The 22,641-nt window shown below is 36.1% G+C and overlaps 1 protein-coding gene across 1 annotated transcript; it reads left to right on the top strand.

Annotated features, from left to right (window-relative positions):
• Positions 1-21,270: 21,270 nt before the first annotated feature.
• On the top strand, positions 21,271-21,913 carry LOC138148389 (small ubiquitin-related modifier 2). The gene has a single exon (XM_069071063.1). It carries the CDS (start codon positions 21,444-21,446, stop codon positions 21,729-21,731), a length of 288 nt encoding a protein of 95 aa, XP_068927164.1. The 5' UTR covers positions 21,271-21,443; the 3' UTR covers positions 21,732-21,913.
• The last annotated feature ends 728 nt before the right edge of the window (positions 21,914-22,641 follow it).

The following is a 22,641-nucleotide window of genomic DNA, read 5'->3' as shown; positions in this document are numbered from 1 at the left end:
AGAGAGAGAGAGAGAGAGAGAGAGAGAGAGAGAGAGAGAGAGAGAGAGAGAGTTAAGAATCCATGCCTTAGGCAATTTGGGACAGCTAAAGAGCAAAAATCATAGACATCTAAAATTTAGGATCTGTTAAAGATCCAGGCTTATTTTGTATTACTCTTAGGAAATATCAATAACATCAGCATGTTTTTATGTTTCTTCTCCAGTGTACTGATTAGCACACAAAAGTAATCATGGAATCAGGGTTTTCTGGCTATGTTTTTCCTTTCGTGGACACCTTTGGTTCTACGAGAGTATTTTGGTTCCATATAATATTATGGGGGAGTAGGGTGAACAGAGTCTGTTGAAGATTTTATCATTTTAGGGCCATTCCAAGACTTCCTTGGCTGTTTTCCATATACGGTTTATTCTAAATCCCTACAAGATCACCAAGAGGACTTATTTGGAAACCCCGAAGGTATGATAATTACAATACTATTCAATCTCCTTTACTAGGTTGCTTCAAGGGAATAAAAAAAAATCTGCTCTCAAGTTGCAGAAAGCCACAACTTTCATCATCATCATTAATAGAAAGAGGTGCTAGTAACATGATTATCAACACTGCTATGAATTCGTTTGGATTTTGATGGATCTGTGATCTCAACATTGTGAACTCCTGTTTCAGTGGTGTGGTTGCAACCTGTCTATATTTTTTTATCTTTCTCTTTACAACTCTTATTCATAGCCTCTAGTTAAAGCTTGTATAGAGTTTCCACACAACATACTGGGGTCTCTCATGTATCCCTGGAAACATTATGTGGGTAGTTATCAGGGCAGTACACAGGGTGTCTTCTGGTATATCTATATTTATATATGTGTGTGTGCAAATATATATACATGTACATATGTGTGTGAATAATTATATATTATATGTAATATATAAAAATTACACAATGTATAAAGAACTTTCTGAGCTATATACTATTTTCCTTTTCATTTTTATTAATTAAATCATGTTATCAATACTAATCTCCCAGCTTCACAGAGCTGTGAAAATAAGAAAAAATATTTATGTGAAAATAGTTCGAGAATTCTCAGATCTGGATAGTTGTGATGTAGTATTGTTAAAATGAGTTTTCTAAGTAGGTCACTGCCCTTGTAGTTCACTTTTACTTCTTACCCTTTAAAGCCTCAGGATAGTGATCTCTCTTTGGAAATATTAGATAGAAAAATGAACTCAATGGCTTCTAAGATCTCCTTCACACCCAAGTATCCACATCACTGAGCTTCTCCAAACTATAATGGCAAATGGAGGGGAATATAGTTTAAGGGAGGAAAATCAATACAAAATGTGTACAGATCTGGCAATTGTGAGTCAGCCTTGCCAAATCTTTCATCAACCAATAACTCTAATGTGCTTATTTAAAAAGTACCAAACTTGGAGTTACTAAACACTATGGACATTTAGGATAAGTTTAGTGAATCAAATGAGATTTTGTATAAGGAATAATAAATACCTATAAGTGCTATAGGATTGTATCAAAAAAAATCTCAGAATTCAAATTATTTTGTTATAACAAATATAGGGTACTGTAAATGATATTCTTCACGCACATACAAGACAAAAAAAAAATCTCAGAATTAACTTTACTTTCAATATGTTAGCATACTGCCTAAAATTAAGACTTTCTATTTCTACCTTTTTCAGCAAGTAATTACATGGCCTTGATCATTTCATCTTTCCACTACTATCTCCATTTCCATATGTTTCTTCATCTCTCTAATGAGGAGTTTGGACTTTATGATTTCTATGACCTCTTCCTCTTAAAACATGATATATTCTAAGGTCCCTCAGAGTTCTTAAAACATCTTTGATTTTGTCGTTCTCTATGAACTCTCAACATTTAGCATAGTATGACCATTTACAGTATTGAAGGAAAGATAAAATGTCTGTCAGGTTTCATTCCAAATGGACAATCTCTGTAACAAGTCCAAATTAGTCATATGTGTGGTTTTCATGTGAATTTTATCCAAGGGATAACAGGTAGCATGCTTTCATGGAAAGAACACAAGCCCAAAGGGAAAAAAAATCTTGGGTTCTCTCCCACTTCTACCATTACCTTTCAAACCTCAAGGAATTCATTCCCCTTCTCTTTGTCTCCATTCCACCTCTGTAAAATTATGGAGGGGGAGGTAAAAAATGACTTTTATGGTTCCATCCTAATTTAATGTTTTATGTTTTTTTCCAATGCTTTGGGATATAATCAAATACACAATATGTGTAGAATAAGCAAAATGAACTAGAAATTGTGTTCCAAGGAATTAAATGTGATCATATAGGTATTATTATTGAGACCTGATGGTATATGATTTATGAATGTAACATGGGCTACAAAAGGTTATACCATATTCTAAAAAGAAGGGGAGAAATTCAATAAAAATTACTGATACTGTAGCATTTTATAGCATGAATATACAATCCTGTGAAGAAATCCATGAATTGGAAAGGAAGGGGAAACATTTTGTTAAAGACCGACAGAGGGAGAAACAGAAATGAATCTTTGGGAGAACTATGCTACAAATCAAAATGATGATTTCTGTAGACATCACAATACTGTCATAAACATGATGAAACAATGGAAAACCTTTAGGATACCTGGTAAAATTCTTATCTACCAAATATATAACAGTTGATAAAATCTTAATTTTCTTTCCTGATCACTTCACTCTTCAAAAGGTAGAAAAGAGAGATGATGCTAATTACTGTCATGGATTCATTTTTAAACCACAATGAAGTCCTTGTTTCTGAACTTTAAAAAGTGGAGCCATGAAACATGTCTAAAACTTAGAATTCACAATCATTAAGGATGGAATCTTACAAATTATTTAGGGGCTATCCTCTATCTCTGATATTTTCTCTCTCTTCATCTCCATCTCCTTTTCTATCTGCCTTCCTTCAAGCCCCAACTAATGTTCCATATTCTACAAGAAATATTTTCCAGTCTCTCTTAATGCTAGTAATTTTCATAGTAGAATATTTCTAATTTATTCAGTGTATGTCTTTTTGTATATATTTATCTACATGTTTCCTTCTTCGCCAGAGCTCTTTGAGAGTAGAAACTGATGAGGTATATAGTGTGTCCTTAATAAATGTTTGTTGACTTACTGGAACTCAAGGACTAAGAGTATACACACATAATTCTGATTAGGAACACAAGGAAGGGACTCCCAAAGTAACTGGCTATAACTGAACAAAGAATTCCTTATTCAATTTAGATTTAACAAAATCATGGTACCTCCAATAAAATCCAACTGTGATGCCTCATCATAATGTGGTATTAAATTCAGATTCTTAAGATTGTGGAGGGAAAGTACAAGCTCTGGCAAATCCTAGTATGTATGATCCTTGAAAGAAACCTCTGTTTTCCAAAGAATGACCTTGAAAATTTCAGAATGGCCCATCACTAGATTTGCCTCAGAATTACAATTGTTGCAGCTACAACAATTTTCACAAAGATTTACTTGAATTGAAAACCATGGCAGTATAAGATTTCAGAAAAACACTTGAGATTATCCACTCTCAAAATATATAAATGTTAGAATGGTAGCCTGTATTTCTGTTAAGGCATTACAAAACATTCTTGATTTAATAGAGAAATATAGAGGTATGTACCAGATGAAAGTACAATTCGATAGATCAGGAACTTGTAGAATGTTTGTATTGAGAAATCAGTAGTTATTTGATCAAAGCTTACCTGGAGGAAGAATTGTCACCACTTTTAAAAGATATTTAAGATAAATAATTAAGATTATTTAAGATATTTTCTCCCTCATTCTATTCCTATCCAGAATTTTGTAAATTCTAATGTTCTCTATGAATGGCAGTCATTCTTAATTTGTTCCTGTTGTGGAGCAGTGATCCCATTCATTTAGCTACCTCTTCACCCAAGGTACTTCAGAATCTGTTCCCTCTCAAATCCTCCTGGCTTTCAAGACCTGGATAGCCTCTGACCTCACTGACCTTTCTAATTTGTTGTTGGTTGTTGTCTGGATCATCAATATTTCCTTTCTTCAAAGTGTGAACATTTTCAGGGCTTTGTCTTCGGGCCTCCTCTCTCTATATACTCTGACTTGTTGATCTCATTAGCCACTACAATTTTAATTATAATCACTACAAAGATGATTGTATATACAATAAAAAACTCACTGTTTCCTAAATTAAGTCTTATATAATTTAATACCTACTAGACATTTCTACAAAGAAAGATATGCTCAGTATCTGGGACAACACCTTCCACATCTTATCGGCTTAACATGTTTGTGTGTGTGTGTGTGTGTGTGTTTGATTGAATAATTAGTTCATGACCTCATCATAAGTTCTTTTGAATATTTTTGTTGTCTCCTAATTGATTCATTTCTTTCTAATCTCTCCACTCACTAATGCTTTCCCCACATAACAATTAAGACATTAATGATAAACAACATGTCCAACTCTGTCACTCATTTTCTCAAGGAACTTTAGGGACTCCTCCTACCTTATAGGATTAAATAAAAACATCTCTGCCTCAAGTTTATCTGCATCCAAAATTTGTTTTACCTTTTTTTTTTAAGATGCATTTCATTTTCCCCCATTCATTTATTCCAGGAAAGCTAACCTATTTGCACTTTCCTGGACTTGGTCTTTTTGTTTGTTTGTTTAATGGCCAACTTCATATATTAGTACAAGCTGTCTCCCATACATAGAAATCACATCCTTTTCATCTGTCTTTTTCACAATATTTATTTCTTCACAGGAAGGTACCATATCTTAGGAGAAGTCTTTCTTAATACCCCTGGTTGATAGTATTCTCTCTACCCTCAGATTAACTTTATGTATGCTTGTCTGTGTGCATGCATAATGCCCACACTCTTCTGTAGAGTGTAAATTGCAAGGACAGAGGTTGGGACCAGACAGTCTGGAAGTCTCTTCTTGCTGCACATGCATGATCCAGTGACCATTATAATTTTTATCTTTGCATTCCCAGTACCTTGCATAGTGAATTTCTGGCTTTAGCAATACTTAGGTGATTGTCTAACAGAATTTGATTAATTAAAGAAAAAGGCTATTTGTTTTTTGCCTTTGTCTTACCCAATGACTATTACATGGTAGATATTGAATACAGATCTATTAAGTGGAATTAATATGAGCTATCAGATGGAAACCTGATCTCTCTCTACAAACTGGCACAGATGGTGATATAGTTACTTAAACAAAGAAATCCTATCTTTAGGTTTTTGTACATTCAAAAGGCAGTTTTAAGTGAATTTACTTTTATCAATACAATACAAAATACAATACAAAGAGAAAATTTTGGTGGGAAATACACTCACGGTTACATATGTATATAAAGAAAACATTACAATTACTAACAGAATACCTTTTGATGAGAGGTGATAGATTTGCCATTATCGGAGGTATTTGAGGCAAGAACAGGCATGAATATAATAGAAAATCTGGATAAATATGTGAACAGGACTCCAAAACTATCCTGTAATATTTTTGTGTTTGTTTGTGTTGTGTATGTGTGTTTAATTTTGTTTGTTTGTAGTATATTGAGTTAATAGTATAGCATGGTGGTAAATAAAACTCATTTGATCTAAGGCTGCTTTAGTAGTACCTTCACTTCCCAGATGAGCATGGTTATTGTCCCAGTGACCTCTGTTCTTATAAGACACTATCAAGGAGGTTACAACTATGGGTATTAGTCATAATAATTTCAGTGCTTACTTTGATGAATGCTTAATCTTGATTAGAGTCCTCCCATCAATGGTGGAGCTAAAAACTTTTGATACCTTCTCATGCAGGATGCTTCTAGTCCATATGAGACTATACTCAGACCTTCCCATTATTTTTACCATGGTGTGATAGTAATGGAATATAAAGATCCCCCTGTATTGGCTTGGTTTTTGGTTTGATTGTGTTAAAACCCAGAGCTTGTTAATCCCACCTGTGGGATGGACTTGTTGATGTGAAAAGAAAGTCCTGAACTGGGAGGAGCTGGTGACGTAGATTTGGAGAGACAAGAGAGAGGCAGAAGAACTTTTTGGAAGAAGCACCCTCGTGAAGGCAGAGAGAGACTGAGAGGATTGCTGAGGGCCACTTTGAATTGCCCTGGACTTTTGAGACCTGCCCCCAGAGCTGCCAAGGACTGAGGAGACATGGATCTTTTGCTGGTAATCTGTCTGTCTGTTTTGACATTGTTTTGCCAGATTTGTCCACTGGTGAAAGACAGTCCTGTTGAAGAAGTCCTGGGACCTGGCTGTTGGCTAAGAGCTCCTGAGACTGTCCTGCAGACAGAGAGTGAATACTGTCCACTAGTGAAGGACAGTGCTGTTGTTGCAGGGGTCTGGGAACCTTTCTGTTGGTTCAGAGCTACTGAGACTGTCTTGCAGACAGAGAGTGAATACTGTCCACTGGTGAAGGACAGTGCTGTTGTTGCAGGGGTCTGGGAACCTTTCTGTTGGTTCTGAAGCCCTGAAGAAGGATTTTCTTGTTGTATGTTTACAGAAATCCTGGGAGAGGGTTTTGCTAATGTTTTCAGGGGTTCTGGGACTGTTCTGCAGACAGAGGATGAATTAATGAAGAGACTGGCAATGTATCTTGTGGCCTTGCTAAGCCTTATCTCCCCAGGAACTAAGATTGCTGAGAACCTGCCTCCTGTCAAGATGAAGAAAAGACCTCCATTTGGGTATTAAGTGCTGTGCTTAAACTTGTTGTAACTCTGGGGTAGATTCAATTGTGATCCAGGGGTGGGGAACTTTTGACCTTTTTGTGTTCTATGGTTGAACAAATGAATGTACTTTACTTATGTTTGGAAACAAATCTCCATTTGAGAAGAGGAGCTTTGTGGTGGACTAAATGAAGGTACAGCCTAGGGGTGGAGTAGTATTTAGAACAGGGACTTTGTAATTGATTGAATGAATGGAAGGTCCTGGGGTGGGGTAGTACTTGGAGATTATTTAATCACACTTAGTAAATGCTGTATTTTGAATGATGTCATGTTTTGATCTTCTCTGTTCTTGGTTTGTCACTGAATAAAATAGAGAGCACCTATGCTGGTATTTTGAACCTTGGGAGTTGCCTTTGCTTGGCATTACAGTACACATGGGATTCCAGGGCAATACTTAGTCAATCCATCTCTAACCCCTATATCTCACTACAAGAACTAACAACCTCCTTTACTCAAGATCACATATTTAGAGCTTAGAGGGACCTTGGATATCACTGAAGCCAACCATTGTCTAAAGGAAGATAATAAGTCAGAGAGGTTATATGAGTTGCACATTTTTACACATGTTGTAAGTAGAACCAGGATTTGAACCCAAATACATTTTTTCATTCATTCTGTGATACCACAGATAACCTTAATGCTGTTGTTTTTTAAATACTACTTCTTCTGAACAAGTCAATGATATCACTAGGTTATAGCCTATTAATAGTGGATAAGGCACTTTCCCTGGAATCTGGAAGGCATAGGATCAGAGAACAATTCAGACACTAACATGTGTGATCTAGGGAAAGTCATTTAATCTCTTTGTGTCTTGGTTTCCACATACATAAAATGAGGAAATTGTACACAGTCTTACAAGATCTGCATTGATGATGTAGAGAGCAAAAAAAAAAAAATATTGAAGTTGTCTTCTCCAGCACAGGATACGGTTTTAATAATAGTGACCCATATATTATTGGTAAAATGGTCATACTGGAACCTCAGTAAAATCAAAATGCTAGGGACTTGAGTATGATCAATTTATTAAATCAAAAGTAACCAATAAATTAAATCAGTGGTCTCTCTCAATGACCAAAGACATGGAATGAAAGACAACAGGGCCTTTTGAACAGTGTGAGTCTTACTTTTGATTGACCTGTGTATGTGAGGTGAATTTTGTTATTCTTTCTTATAGTTTAGTTCTCAGGATGCATAGCCATAACAATCTCTCATTCCCAGGTATTAGATATGAGTTCTCATGAACATAGTTCAAAACATATCCACCATGTTGTAATAGTAATGGAATTTAAAGATCCCCCCGTATTGGCTTGGTTTTTGGTTTGATTGTGTTAAAACCCAGAGCTTGTGAATGCCACTTGTGGGATGGACTTGTTGACGTGAAAAGAGAGGGCTGAACTGGGAGGAGCTAGTGACATAAATTTAGAGAGACACAAGGAGATAGAGAGGCAGAAGAACTTTTTGGAAGCAGCATCTTGGAGGCAGAGAGAGATGGAGAGGATTGTTGAGGGCCAGTTTGAATTGCCCAGGACTTTTGAGAGCTGCCACACAGAGCTGCCAAGGACTGAGGAGACGTGGCTGGTATGCTGGTACTTTGTCTGTTTTGATGTTGTTTTGCCAGATATGTTCACTGGTGAAAGACAGTCCTGTTGTTGCAGAGGTCCTGGAACCTTGCTGTTGGTTCAGAGCTCTTGAGACTGTTCTGCAGACAGAGAGTGAATTCTGTCCACCGGTGAAGGACAGTGCTGTTGTTGCATAATTCTTGGAACCTTGCTGTTGGTTCAGAAGCCCTGAAGAAGTATTTTCTTGTTGTATGTTTACAGAAATCCTGGAAGAGGGTTTTGCTATTGTTTTGAGGGGTCCTGGGACTGTTCTGTAGACAGAGAATGAATTAATGAAGACACTGACAATGTATCTTGTGGCCTTGCTAAGCTTTGTCTCCCCAGGAACAAAGATTGCTGAGAACTTGCCTAGGGTCAAGATGAAGAAAAGAACTCTCTTTGGGTATTAAATGCTATGCTTAAGCTTGTTGTAACTCTGGGGTAGATTCAATTGTGATCCAAGGGTGGGGAACTTTTGGCTTTTTTGTGCTCTGTGATTGAACAAATGAATGTACTTTACCTATGATTGGAAACTAATCTCCATTTGAGAAGAGGGGCTTTGTGATTGATTAAATGAATGTAATGTGGAGGGGTGGGGTAATACTTGGAGATAATTGAATTACACTTGGTAAATGGCTGTATTTTGAATTATGCTATATTTTGATTCTCTCTGTTCTTAATTTGTCACTGAATAAAATGGAGAGCACCTATGCTGGTATTTTGAACCTTGAAAAGTTGCCTTTGCTTGGCATTACACATATTTGTGCAGCATTATAAAATGAATAATAATATAAACATTTGTGCTTAAAATTATAAATATCCACTGTGACTGCACAGTGAAATATGACTTTTGAGATGTAAACTTGTGAGGCTATTGCTGGCAATATTCCTTCTTTATCTATTCCCCTATAAAAAGATGGGCAATGGTCATCAAGTGGGGAACCCTTTAGGGTTGAATGCACACACTGGAATGCTGTGTGTTCCTTGATCAACCCTCATCAAGGCTTGGGGAGACTTAGGGGAGTGCACAAGCTGTGCCTATCTTGATTGACCTCATCAAGATATAGGGGTAGTTGTACCCCCTCACACTAATCCATGTGAGAAGGGTGATTGGGGAATGTTTTTGGAGTTGGTGCTCCCATTATCAGTAAACCCCCTTTGAGAAGAGTAGACTAGAATAAAATAAGATTGTTAACCCCTCTGAAGCTATCTTCCTGACCTTCCTGTCTGACCAGATCTAGCAGTACTCCTGTGTGTTTACCTGTTTTACAGCCTGACAGTACAGCATTTGGACCTCCCCATGCAAGGGCAAGGTAATCCCAATTGATAGACTTTATTAATAGTTCTCAGCTCCCCCTATTACATCCTTCTCATGGGACAAGTGTAATCCTCAGGTGATAGGATTAGTTTACAACTGAGGAAAGTGGGTTGGCCTTCAGGTGTAGCTAATTAAGTCCCTCTCAGACTCTTAAGAAATACTGTTTTGATACCCACCTGATTCTAAGTATCTTAGCAAAAAAAAAAGCAAAAGCAATCTCCATCAGGTTCCCAATAAGAGGCCTTCTTCTTGGAGACAAAGTCACCCCTATCTTTGATGAGGAAAATCAAACACAGGTGAGTTGTCCCCTGTGGAGAGTCAAGACAAGCTGGTTCTCTATTAACTGGGTAAACTGAAGCAGGGGTCTCACTTGTGAGGGTCCCAAACCAAACTGTTTGAAAAGCAGATGGAGGCCTGGGAGTGATAACATTACTCCATCAAGTCCTTCAGAAACTGCCCTGGATACTGGGGAGTCAGGTTCAACAAACCAGAGAAAGGACTGGATTTCAGATTATTATAATACAACACAGTGTTAATTTTCCTCAATGATCCTTTGGTTCTCTGAACTAGACCTCTTATTCTTGGCCTTTGATTCACTGCAGTGTTGATTTTTATTTCCTTTCAAATTGTGGTACTTTGCAATCATATGACATTCCTAAGAGAGTATTATTACTGAAAAGATGGGATATTTTGTGGTTAGTGTGTACATCAATTAATGTGTTAATTAGTTTGCTTTGTTTTATTTAGGCAAGGATAATGTTTGGAATCATTAGAAGTCATGTACCCATGTTCCCACAGGCAATCTGGCTATATACACTCTTCATTTCCTCTAACATTTTGGTCCTTATAAGCTTTATCAAACTTGATCTATATAATAATCTACCCTGGAGGGCAGATAGTGTCAACATTATTATCTCAAAAATCACAGAATCTTAGGTATTGATGAGACCTAAACAGCCATCTCAAATCTAAGCAAGAATTTCCACTAAAACCAAAAAATGACAAGTGGTATGTCTGTATGTATGTATGTCTCAGAGACCTCTACTGAATGTAGAACCCACTAACATTTTAGGTATAGTATCATATATGTTGAGTTGGAAGGAACCCCACTGGTTATCTAAACTGATTTCCTCATCTTACAAATAAGAGAAACAAAGACTCAGGGAGGGTAAGTGTTAATAGTCACACAGGCTTTAATTGGCAAAATTAGGATTTTAACACAAGTGCTCAGACACTAAATCCAGAACTATTTCTAATGTAAAAATAGTCCTAATTTTTAAGTATCTATCCATGTAGCTGAGGCCTTTACATGTCATAGATTTCAGTATTTTTGTTTTGCTTTTCCCTGCCTATAATAAAATAGATACAGAAAGGTAGTATTTCCAGAATTATGATGAATACTGAAATCTATGCCATAGAAAGAACTCAGTTACATGGAAATTTCTATGGCCAACATAAAGAGAGCCAAGTCTGTCTTTGAGAGACTTAATACAAGGAAAAATACTAAATCTCTTGGTTCTGCTCATTTCACTCTTCTTTATTTCATGTAAGTCTATCCACTGTTTTCTAAAAATCATAGATCTCATTATTTCTTATAGTACAGTAGTATTCATCATGATCACATACCACAACTTGTTAAGTCATTCCCCAGTTGATGGGTATCCCCATAATTGCCAGTTCTTTGTCACCAAAAAGAGAGTTGCTATAAATATTTTAGAACATATAGTTTCTTTTCTTTTTCCCTTGATCATCTTTGGAAACAGATCTAATAGTGGTATTGCTGGGTAAAAGTATATACAGCATTGATAAAGAGGTTTTTGTCATCGGGGATTTCTTATACCTCCAAAAATCATAAATATGGACTTAAAAACAAAAATAGGAACAACAATAATATTGTGTCTTTCGAACTTAGTATCAATTTCTCATTACTTAAAGTTTGGGTGCTGAGTATTGATCTAAGATTGAGAATACTCAGGATCTATTCCTGGCTCTGCCAAAAACAACTTTATTTATCTGGGATCCAGTGGTCTCCTCTGTAAGTGGAAAAATATTGAACCTAATGGTGAATGTGATCCCTTTCAACTGTAAACCTCTATTTGGAAGGGAAACTGAAGAGAATGCTATAGTTTGGGGAATTTCAATGGGGAAGGAGGGAGGGGGAACCAAAATACATTAACCTGGTGGTTAAATGTAAAGTTGATTTAATGACAATTCATTCCTTTTGGAGTGATAAACAAGAATAAGCAAAGGAGGAAAACCCATTATGTCAATTACTCTATATTCATCCATCTCATTGATATGCATATAAAACATGTTGGATTTTAAAGATAATCACTTAACTCATTTATAAGAGGAAAAAAAGACTGCAGAGAAAAAGTAATGAATTCTGAATCTGAGAAACCTTACTACTTTCCCAGTAAATCATTGTGATATGCTCCCTTTCATGATTTTTCAAAATATAGAGATTATGCAGATTATAGAATATTTAAAAAACAGAAAATGGTGACAAAAATGAGGTGATATTAAGAACAATATTACTTATTATAAGTTAATTGTTGTAAAATAGTTATTTTCATTTTTCTTTTGTTATCCATTCCTTCAACAAATATTCATGGAAGACATACTTTATAAATGCCCCTCCTTTTTTGAAATTCAAAGATAATTTTTAAATGATCCTTGTTTTTAGATGGTTCTCTTCACAACTTAGCAAGTGAGGAGAAAATAAACCTAGTATTTAAATGAATGCAATGCAAATTGCAATGTGAAAGTGCATGGGAACAAAGGCCTCACAAAGTTCACAACAGAGTGTTTTCATTTTTGGCTACATGCTGGAAAAGACATTATGGAGAAGTGGGCAAAGGGGTTGGGTTGTTGCAGTAGAGTTAGGACATCTTGAAGATGGCTGAGTAGGGAAGGTAAAGAAATGACAGACCATTGGAATTGTAGGGAATGAAGAATATATAGGTAAGGAATTTGAAATATATAGGAAAAATGTGTGTGAATTGTTGAGTTTGGTTTGAACATGTAGTATGTAAAGGGGAGTAGTATGAGATATGACTGGAGCAATATTGTGGATGACCTTGAATGTTAATATTTACAAGTTGCAAGATTAATGCTCTAAGGTACACAATATTTGCAGATTCTGAAACTATGGATCAAAGATTAATTTAAGAAAATGTACCTGGGATAAGGAAGAGATCAGTGCAGTGACATGTGCTGGTGTATGATTCTGAAACTGGCCCATATTTCAAGCGTCACAGTACAGTGTGTAAAAAATTAAAAGAACAAGTATTAGGGAAAGGCATTGGAGAGGTTGAATAGATTTGTTTATAGTAGCCAGGTATGTCTTCCCTCATTAATGTTTTAAGTTACTATTGATTAACTGAGAAAATCAATGAGGAAGTTGCATGGTATAAATGTATTTCATAAAAATTAAGTCTTTTTGGTTGTGAATTATGCTCTAGAATGTAGGCAAAGTTTATCGTAGAGGGGATCTGAATGACAGTCATGTGTCTTGCAGATTTAGCTTACAGAATCTTATGTGGTCTTTCATATCTTTCTATAGAAACATTGTTTGGGAGAAGGTACAATTATACAACACTAAGCTACTTATACTTCCTGTTTTGGACAAAGGTGAGACATTGAATGATTTGAATCAGTGGCATCACATGATTAAACCTGTGCTTTATGAAGGTGGAATTCATATTTGAATGAAGAATAAAGTGGAAAAGCAAGGTATTGGGGCAGAGTGACCATTGTAATAACCCTTATTACTCTGATACAGATGAAACCGTTTAGCCTAACACATCTTATTGTGACAAAATGTTCTTGTTTGTTTGTTAGGCCCAGACTGTAATGCTATCATTAAAGTGCAGAAATCACTTTTGAATTGATCATCTGGTCAGCCAGAAAAATAAATAAGCTCCCTAAATTCAATAAATATTTTTAAAATTTTTATTTACTTATTAACAATACTACAAAACCATACTACATTTCCCTATAGAAACTTAGAGAAGGAAAACTAAAAATTGTTCACAAGTGTTTGAATAGTGAAATATAAATTATTTTCAAAAAGTAAAAAGAAGCTCAACACCTCTGAAGCATTTTCAGTTACTAAAATGTGGGTTGCATCCTAATTAAAATCCAGTAGATATGTTTTAGACAGTTGTCTGTGGCTAAAAGGGATTAAATGAGTTGCTCGTGATGTTATAACTAAACACATGGCCAGGAGCTGGATTTGAATCTGTGTCTTGCTGATCCCAGGTCTAGCAAGCTAGTGATCATGCCATGTTGGGAAAAAATGACCATATTAAGGAGGTAATATGGTATAGTCAAAATAATCCTGAACTTCAGGTCAACTTCAGGTCCTGGTTCAACATTTTCTGATTATGTGACTTTGGACAAAACACAACTTTGCTCAGTATTGATTTCCTTATCTATAAAATGGGTCTCCACTAAAAAAACAGGGCCATTTTGTTCTGATAGCATAAAAAATTATAGGGTGAAAGTGATTGGTAAAATTGGAAAATTATCTGCTCCAATACATATGTACATACATGCACTCATACTTACATATATAACTAAAGGGAATCTGTGAGGCTTGTTCACTGTTGTTTTCTTCCTCTATTGTCCTCCCCTTTAATCCCTACCCAATCTTAGGAGCAAAATGATGTTCTGACATTCCTGGAATTGATTAGTGGTTCTCTGGAAATAGGACATAATGACTTGTTCAAAAGAAATGAGAATGAGTTGGGATGAAGTAATTATGGAAGACACAACAAAGAACAGTCTGAAGTTTTATAGTTAATTAATAGATATTTAAGTCCATACTATGTGCCAGGCAATGTATTAAGCACTACACATAAAAAGAAAAGTAAAAGATAGTATCTGCTCTCAAGAAGCTCACAACCTAATGGGGAAAATAGCATGCAAACAATTCCTTTCAGACAAGATATATAAAGGATAAATTTGAAATAAAAAGCAGAGGGAAAGCAGTAAAATTAGGAGGGAGAGCCAAAGAGTTCTTCTAAAAGGTAGAATTTCCACTAAGCCTTGAAGGAAGTCAAAGAAACCAATAAACTGAGATAGAGATTAGTTCTTATTAAGAGATAAGTAAAGGGAAGTTCTGTTGCCCACAGAAAAATTATACTATAATAAACATCGTTCATGTGACATGGGGGGCTTTGGAGAGGCCTCCATCTATATTGGGATAGACCTTTGAGATCTGGAGTCAAAGGAAGTGAGAAGGAAGAATAGCTCCAGATGAAGCTGATTAGAATCATGCCCATTTAGATCACAGAAGAGGATGACATAGAGGGAAAGTGGAAAGTTTGTTTTGGCTTTTATAATGAGTTTGCACTTCCATTTCAGGAGATGCTGCTTCCATGTGCTACCCTGTAATGGGAATGCAAATTTGGAAGATCTTCCCTGCCCCTAGGCTAAAGTGCACCTGGAGCCTGGGGTGGGAGGCTTGTTTTTCAGTAGATACTTTTTGATTGGCCAGTAGGTCCAAAAGGTTGTTACATTCTCTGAGCCAGGAGAAGGCTATATAAGCCCTGATGTGAGGCTTTGTTTTGGGGCTCACTTTGAGAAGTGTTCTGTGATTTGATCTGTATTCTGGGAAGCCGTTGTCCAGGGCCCCCCCCGGCTTTGAAAAACCCAGATGTGGAAACCCAGATGTTGACTGGGTATGGATGTAATGGCTGGACAGTTTGGAAAGCTGTCTACTTGATATGTTTCTGTCTTGATAATTCTGTCTGTGTATTTTGAAGTTCGGGGTTCTGACCTTTTTCCCCTGAACAAGGTAAACGATATATGTCTGACTGATTAAAGTAAGCTTGTTAGCCCATTTTGAGTTGCTTTCCTTTAACAAAGCAGATCCAAGAACCTGTGGTGGCAGCAAACCCTGGGGACGCTTGCTGCTACATACCCCTGCGATAATGCACACACACGTGGTTAATGGAGAAGTTATCAATAAAATTCTGAAGCTACTACCTGAGTCACATTGTCAGTTTTTGCCTGAAGTACATTGTTATATAGTTTTAGTCTAATTTTAGTTCAAGAAACATATGTCAGTTAATTGATGTGAGGGAAATGTTTTGCAAACAAAGTGGTGAATTAAAAATGCAAGATAATTATTATCTGTTATTATTATTGTAATAGTGGTAATAATACTGTTATCCCCATTGGAAATAATATATAGGTGACAGAGAGGAGACAGGAAGTTGCCAGAGTTCTCCCCAGTTTTCCTTGGAAAGAATGCTAAATCAAGCCTCTAAACAGATTCAGGAGTAAAAAAAAAACATAAAAAGATGGGCCAAAACAATTTTCTAACTTAAGATAACTTATAAGGACTTCTGGAAATGTCTGTCTCACTTGAGTAAAAGGGAAATGCAGCACAGCACAGACAGTTTTCTGGGCAAGCCAGTGGGAAGCCCATAGCCACAGCACTTATGAGTAATCTAGGTACCTTAGTCCTGTCTCAGCAGGCTAATGGTATAGCAGGTGAGTTGTGAGGCCTCCAGCCTCAGTGCATAAAGCAAATTTCTAGCCCTGGAAACACAGCACAACAGGGACAACTAGGCTTGACAACTCCAGCACAGTGGGCAAGCTGCCATCCCCAGAGGCCACTGTGCTGAAAGTAAGCAACCAAGCTCCTGGGACCCAGCACAAGTAACTTGAGCAAGTGGCCCCTGTGTCCCCAGAAACAGATCTCAACTTTTATAAATGAGCAAATAACCAAAAAGAGCCGTGATCATAGAAAGCTACTATGGCTATGGGGAAGATTAAAACACAAGCTCAGAAAAGGACAACAATTTCAAGATACCTACATGTTAAGATTCAAAGGGGATTAAGAATTAGTCTCAAGCACCAAATGGAAGAGCTCAAAAAGGATTTCAAAATAGAGTAAGAGAGGTATAAGAAAAATTGGAAAAATAAGTGACTCTTTTTTCATAATTCTCCTGCTAACTCTCACTTCCTGAAAAATAAAGCATAGAAGTTGGCTGAAGAAGACAGCTCTTTTAAAAATAGAATTGGTTAAATGAAAATAGGAGGTACAAAAGCTGACTGAAAAAAATAAAATAAAGAACAGATCAGTGACTTGAACATGCAACTATAAAGGCAAAAAATAAAATAAAATAAAAATCTTCAATTAAATACCAAATTCTAAATTCTAAAATATCAAAGGAGAGAGTAATAAAATTGAAAGTAAGAAAACTATTAAAATTATAAAGAAAACTAAAAGCTGTTTTAAAAAGCAATAAAGTAGAAAAACCTTTCCTTAATTTCATTTTTTAAAGGAAGAAAAACAAATTAATATCAAAAATGAAAAGGGTAAATTCACTATCAAAGAAGAGGAAATTAAAGCAATATTTAGGAGCTATTTTAGCCAATTATGCCAATAAATCTAACAATTTAAGTTAAATGGATAAATATTTACAAAATTTTATGTACATATGTGTTTATGTGTATTTCACAGATTAACAGAAGATAAAATATTTTAAATGTTGTAAATCACTATTGATTAGAGAAATGCAAATTAAAATAACTCTGAGGTACCACTTCTCACCTATCAGATTGGCTAACATGACAGAATAGGAAATTGATAAATGATGGAGAAGATGTGGGGATCTTGGGACACTAATACGTTATTGATGGAATTGTCAATTTATCCGTCCATTGTGGGGAGTAGTTTGGAACTATGCCCAAAGGGCAATAAAACTGCATACCCTTTCACCCAGCAATACTGTAACTAGATCTATATCTCAAAGAGATGATTAAAAAGGGAGAAGGACCCATATGTACAAAAATATTTATAGCAAATCTTTTTGCAGTGGCCAACAATTAGAAATTGAGGGGATGCCCATTCAACTAAGAAATAGCTGAACAAGTTGTGGTATATGAATGTAAACAAATATTATTGTGCTTTAAGAAATAATGAGCAGGCAGATTTCAGAAAAACCTGGACAGATTTAAATGAACTGATGCTGGCTGAAGTGAACAGAACCTAGATAAAATTGTTCAATAATAGCAACATTGTACAATGATCAATTATGATAGACTTAGCCCTTCTCAGCTATACAGTGATCCAAGACTATTCTGAAATGTTTGTGAAGGAAAATGCTATCCACATATAGAAAAAGAACTATGCAGTCTGAATGCAGATCAGGGCAGACTGTTTTCACTTTTTTCATGCTTTTTCTTTTCTGTCCTGATTCCTATTTCACAATATGATGAATGTGGAAATGTGTTTGACAGGATTGTTCATGTATTACCTGTATCAGATTGCTTGCTGTCTTGGCTGGAGGCAGGAGAAAGAGAAGGATGGAGAAAAAATTGTAACTCAAAATTTTATAAAAATGAATTTTGAAAACTATTTTTACATATAATTAGAAAAAATAAAGTATTTTTGATATGAAAAAATATATTTAATGATCTGAAATTATTAGTTCATTTATTTATTCATTCATTTAATTCTTTATTTGTTAATTGTTTAGTTTTGAAAACTGGTTCTTCCTATCTCATACCAGCTAGATGTATAAGAATTAATCATGGGTCCAATACTAATAATACTTGGCACTGAAACTTAGACTTACTCTGTTTCTGACATGGGTTGTTTTTCTCCTCCTTAGGCATGCTGGTGCCCTCCTGCTCTCATGTGCTTATCACATTGATGTGAAGCTTAGTACAAACATGCAATTATCTTTTCCCCTACTGTAGTTTAGAATTCCTGAGTGTAAACAATCCACCAGTCACAGCCTCCTCAGAGACATGGAATACAGGCATGTGTCTCCAAACCTAGCCTGTATAGTAATAGTAATAGCATTATTGTCGGTATATGTGTACATCTCCTGGAACATAATAAATACATAATTAATTATTTTTCAATTATCCATCTGTAAAGCCAAGCATGAGCAGCTTTCCAGAGGACTTTGGCTGTGAACAGCTTTGAGGTTCTGATCACATAGTATAGTGAATTCTATATTTATTCATTAATAAACTAAAACAAAACATTGACAGAAACCAAAGTATAGCATTCATAATGTTATGACATAACAGGTTATCAATAAAGTGACCGTGTAGTATTCACCAAAGTGTCCACATAATTTTAAACAAAAGATATTAAGTAAGTCCTTAACTCAGTCATCCTTAAGCAGCAAGCCTCCTTAAGGGACATGAAGTTCAAAGGTCAAAGTTCTCTACCCCTAGGTCACAGTAAATTATAATCTTCTCAGTCAGCATTAAGTATTCAAGAAGAACTCTTTTCATCTTGACTCAGGGCTGGCTCTCAGCTTCCATGGTTCCTCTTCCATGGTCCCACCCCCTGCCTGAATCTACCCAACTGTCACCTCGATTCAAATGCAGGCAGCTCTCGACTCCTTTTCCAGATCCTTGTCCAATTCCCATTCCAGTTCCTCGTCCACTTCCCATTCCATATTGAAGCTCACAGTTTCCAGTCCACCTCAAGTCCTTCACATTTTCTGTTCCTGGGAAGACAAAGCTTAACAGAGCCAAAACAACATACATACACATTGCTGGCACCATCATCAATTCACTATCTGCCTGTGAAATCAACACTCACAAACAAGGTCTGAGAGGTCAACACACATCATCAGTAAAGTGCCAGGACCTCCAAAACCTTCCTCCAGGACTTGTGTAAACAGATAAGAGAAGATTCCCTTTCAGGGCTTCCTTTAAGGACCTAGGGCTTCTTTACAAAGTATTGCAAACAAAAATCAACACAGAGAGAACAGACAAACATACAGTGCTGGATTCCTTAAGTTTTCTCCTCAACTCTGCCACCACAAGCGTTCTCTTCTCAGGTCTTCTCAGTTCTACTCCTTCTAGCCTGGGCCTCTCTTTATATATGGTCATTAGCTCCTCCTCTTCCTGTTGCATCAGCAGATTCACTAGATCTAGGGCTCACAAGTTGTGGGGTTAACAAATTCTGTTTCTTAACAAAGACTTGATATAATCATGGGCAAGGCTCAAAAGAAATTTGAACTGAAACAAGGTGTTAATTACTTCTTTGCTTTCCATTCATTACACCATCTTTTTATATAATCATTTATTTCCTACTGGATGTGATAAGACTTACTGAACTTCTTTATGTATAGTTGAAATACACAAACATACACACACATATACATACTCACATTTATACATATATACATACATTCATACATATATATGAATAAACATGTATGTATGGATGTATAATTATTTTTGTATTGATTCTTCTCTCCCTCGAGAGAGAAGAAGCTCTTTGTGTATAGGGGTGGTTTCATTCTTTCCTTTTATATCCCCAGCACCTACCATAGTGGATGCCACATATTAGAGAATTAATAAATTCTTGTTGATGGATTGATTGATAGATTAATTGACTTGTAACCATTGCTCACAAACTTCAGGCTTGAAATACAGGTACTTAACTTGTGCTGATCTAGGCCTACTGTGACCAGTCTCCAGTGTACACATGATTAATATGACATTGACAGTACAACTGCACCTCATGATAAGAAAACTTGTTTATGAATCAGATATGAGGTAAAGGGAGGGAGATTATTCACTTGACAATGTTTCTTTTTTATACATGGATGAACATGCAATAATTTTTCATTAAATGAATTTCACTCTTATGTTTAAAATAATTTAATTTACTTTAAATAACATTGATGCACATTTATTTTTAGGTAACTACTTGTTGCATAAAACAAGGTCTGTCCATATTTCTTTCTTATACAATAGGTCTTAGGTTCTTTATTTTTGTATACTGTTTTGCTTATTGAACTGGTGTCCTTATCAAACAATACAACAGGGAGTTATTAAATCCTTATTCTATCCAGAGCACTGGAGATCATCAAAGTTTTATATATAGCTTGACCCCTGACCTCAAAGGGTTTAAATTGCTTTTGTTCTTTAGTTGTTTCAGTCATGTTTGACTCTTCATGACCTCATTAGGGGTTTTCTTGGCAAAGATACTATAATGGTTTGTCATTTCCTTCTCCAGTTCATTTTATAGATGAGCAAACTAAGGCCAGCAGAGTTAAGTGACTTGCTCAGGGTCAAATAGCTGAGGCACGTTTGAACTCAGGTCTTCTTGAATCCAGGCCTGAACTTTATCCACTGTGCAATTCAGCTGTCTCAAAGGATTTATAATTGAGCAATATTTGGCACCAAAATAGATAGCTAGAATCTATTCTATGATAGTATTACTATTATTACTATAATGACAAAGAATGATACTACTACTACTACTACTTATAGCAAAACTAGGGAAAGGACTAGATCTATTATTTTATTGGCAAAGGAAATTCCAGCTTAGGAATCATACTTTTGTTGTTGTTGTTGTTGTTGTTTGCTTTTTGGAGGCAGGGCAGGGCAATTGGGGTTAAGTGACTTGCACAACGTCACATAGCTAGTAAGTGTTAAGTGTCTAAGGCTGGATTTGAACTCAGGTCTGCCTGATTCCAGGGCCGGTGCTCTATTCACTGTGCCACCTAGCCGCCCCTAGAATACTTCTTTACCAATGCATCTTGCTACCTATTCTACAATTTATTGATGTAATAAATTGGTTAAATCATTAAAAGTTTAAATGACGACCTTCACCGCTGCCTCCTCCTTCTCCTCCTCTTCCTCACCATCACCACCATCATCTTCCTCCTCCTCCTCCTCCTGCTCCTGCTCCTACCGCTGCTGCTTCTCTCTCCCTTCCCTTGGAGCGGACCATCCTGGTGCCTCTTTTGTGAAGCGGCGGCTGAGGAGACCCCCGGACTCGCCATGGCCGACGAAAAGCCGAAGGAAGGAGTCAAGACTGAAAACAACGACCACATTAATTTGAAGGTGGCAGGGCAAGATGGTTCGGTGGTTCAATTTAAGATTAAGAGGCACACACCACTTAGTAAACTAATGAAAGCCTATTGTGAACGACAGGGTTTGTCAATGAGGCAGATCAGATTCCGATTTGATGGGCAACCAATCAATGAAACAGATACACCTGCACAGTTGGAAATGGAGGATGAAGATACAATTGATGTATTCCAGCAGCAGACAGGAGGCGATTACTAAAAAGAGAATCTACAACTCTACTCCAGAACTGTGCTCCCAAGGAAAATAATACATTCACAATTAGAAAACCAAGATTTGGTTCATCCACATCCTGACTACTGCAGTATAGTTTTCTCTCTTCTTTGATTATTCCCTTCCCCATTCCTTTATTGTACATAAAGTAACTGGTGTATGTGCACAGGCATAATGCGTATTTTTTTTTAACTAAATGGCCGATGGTATGTTTTGATCAACATGAAATGGAGATGGGGAGGGGAAAAAACTGGTTCTGTGAAAATATCCTGTGGCATGCTCATTCAACTTTTATCTTTATATTCCAGTAAGTTATTTTGCTCTCACTGTTTAACAACAACAAAAAAAAAACCACAAAAAAATCCTTGCATACCTTGTTTGATTGGATAATTTCAATGTTTTTCTTTTATCATTGTAAAACCAAGGACAATTTTATAACTTTTTTGTACGTAGCTGTTACATGTAGGGCAATCTGTCTCTCAGTAGGGATAAATTACTATAAAGAAATTGATCCTAGATAGTTTTCCCTTCAAGTCAAACATCTTGTTGTTTAAATAAACTTCTTGTTTAAAATAAAAAAAAAAAGTTTAAATGACTCCTGTAGGTTCACATTGTCAGTATATGTCAGAGGCAACATTTGAACTCAAGCATTACTGTCAATGAGGCCAATTATCTAATCACTATGTTACACTGACTCTCATGATACAAATGATAATTAATATGTTTACTAGAAGGGTTAAGGAGTGTTCAGTTTAATCTATAAATTGTGATCAAATATTTGAACTATTAGAAGAGTAACATTTACTAACAACATCTGCTACAACTTTGTAAAGTGAATAATTGGTAAGCATCTAATATCAGTTATACATATTTAATTTTAATTGCACAGTAGAACATT

The sequence above is a fragment of the Petaurus breviceps genome, unplaced genomic scaffold, assembly GCF_028583685.1.
Source record: "Petaurus breviceps papuanus isolate PSGF00001 unplaced genomic scaffold, PetGlider_PUasm1.0 90823, whole genome shotgun sequence".
In the NCBI taxonomy this organism is placed as follows: domain Eukaryota; kingdom Metazoa; phylum Chordata; class Mammalia; order Diprotodontia; family Petauridae; genus Petaurus; species Petaurus breviceps.
Note: the sequence above shows the minus strand (reverse complement) of the source record. Positions and strands in the feature narration are given on the sequence as shown.

Excerpts from the sequence above, each read along its gene's own strand:
- LOC138148389 (XM_069071063.1), top strand. The coding sequence starts at position 21,444 with ATGGCCGACGAAAAGCCGAAGGAAGGAGTCAAGACTGAAAACAACGAC.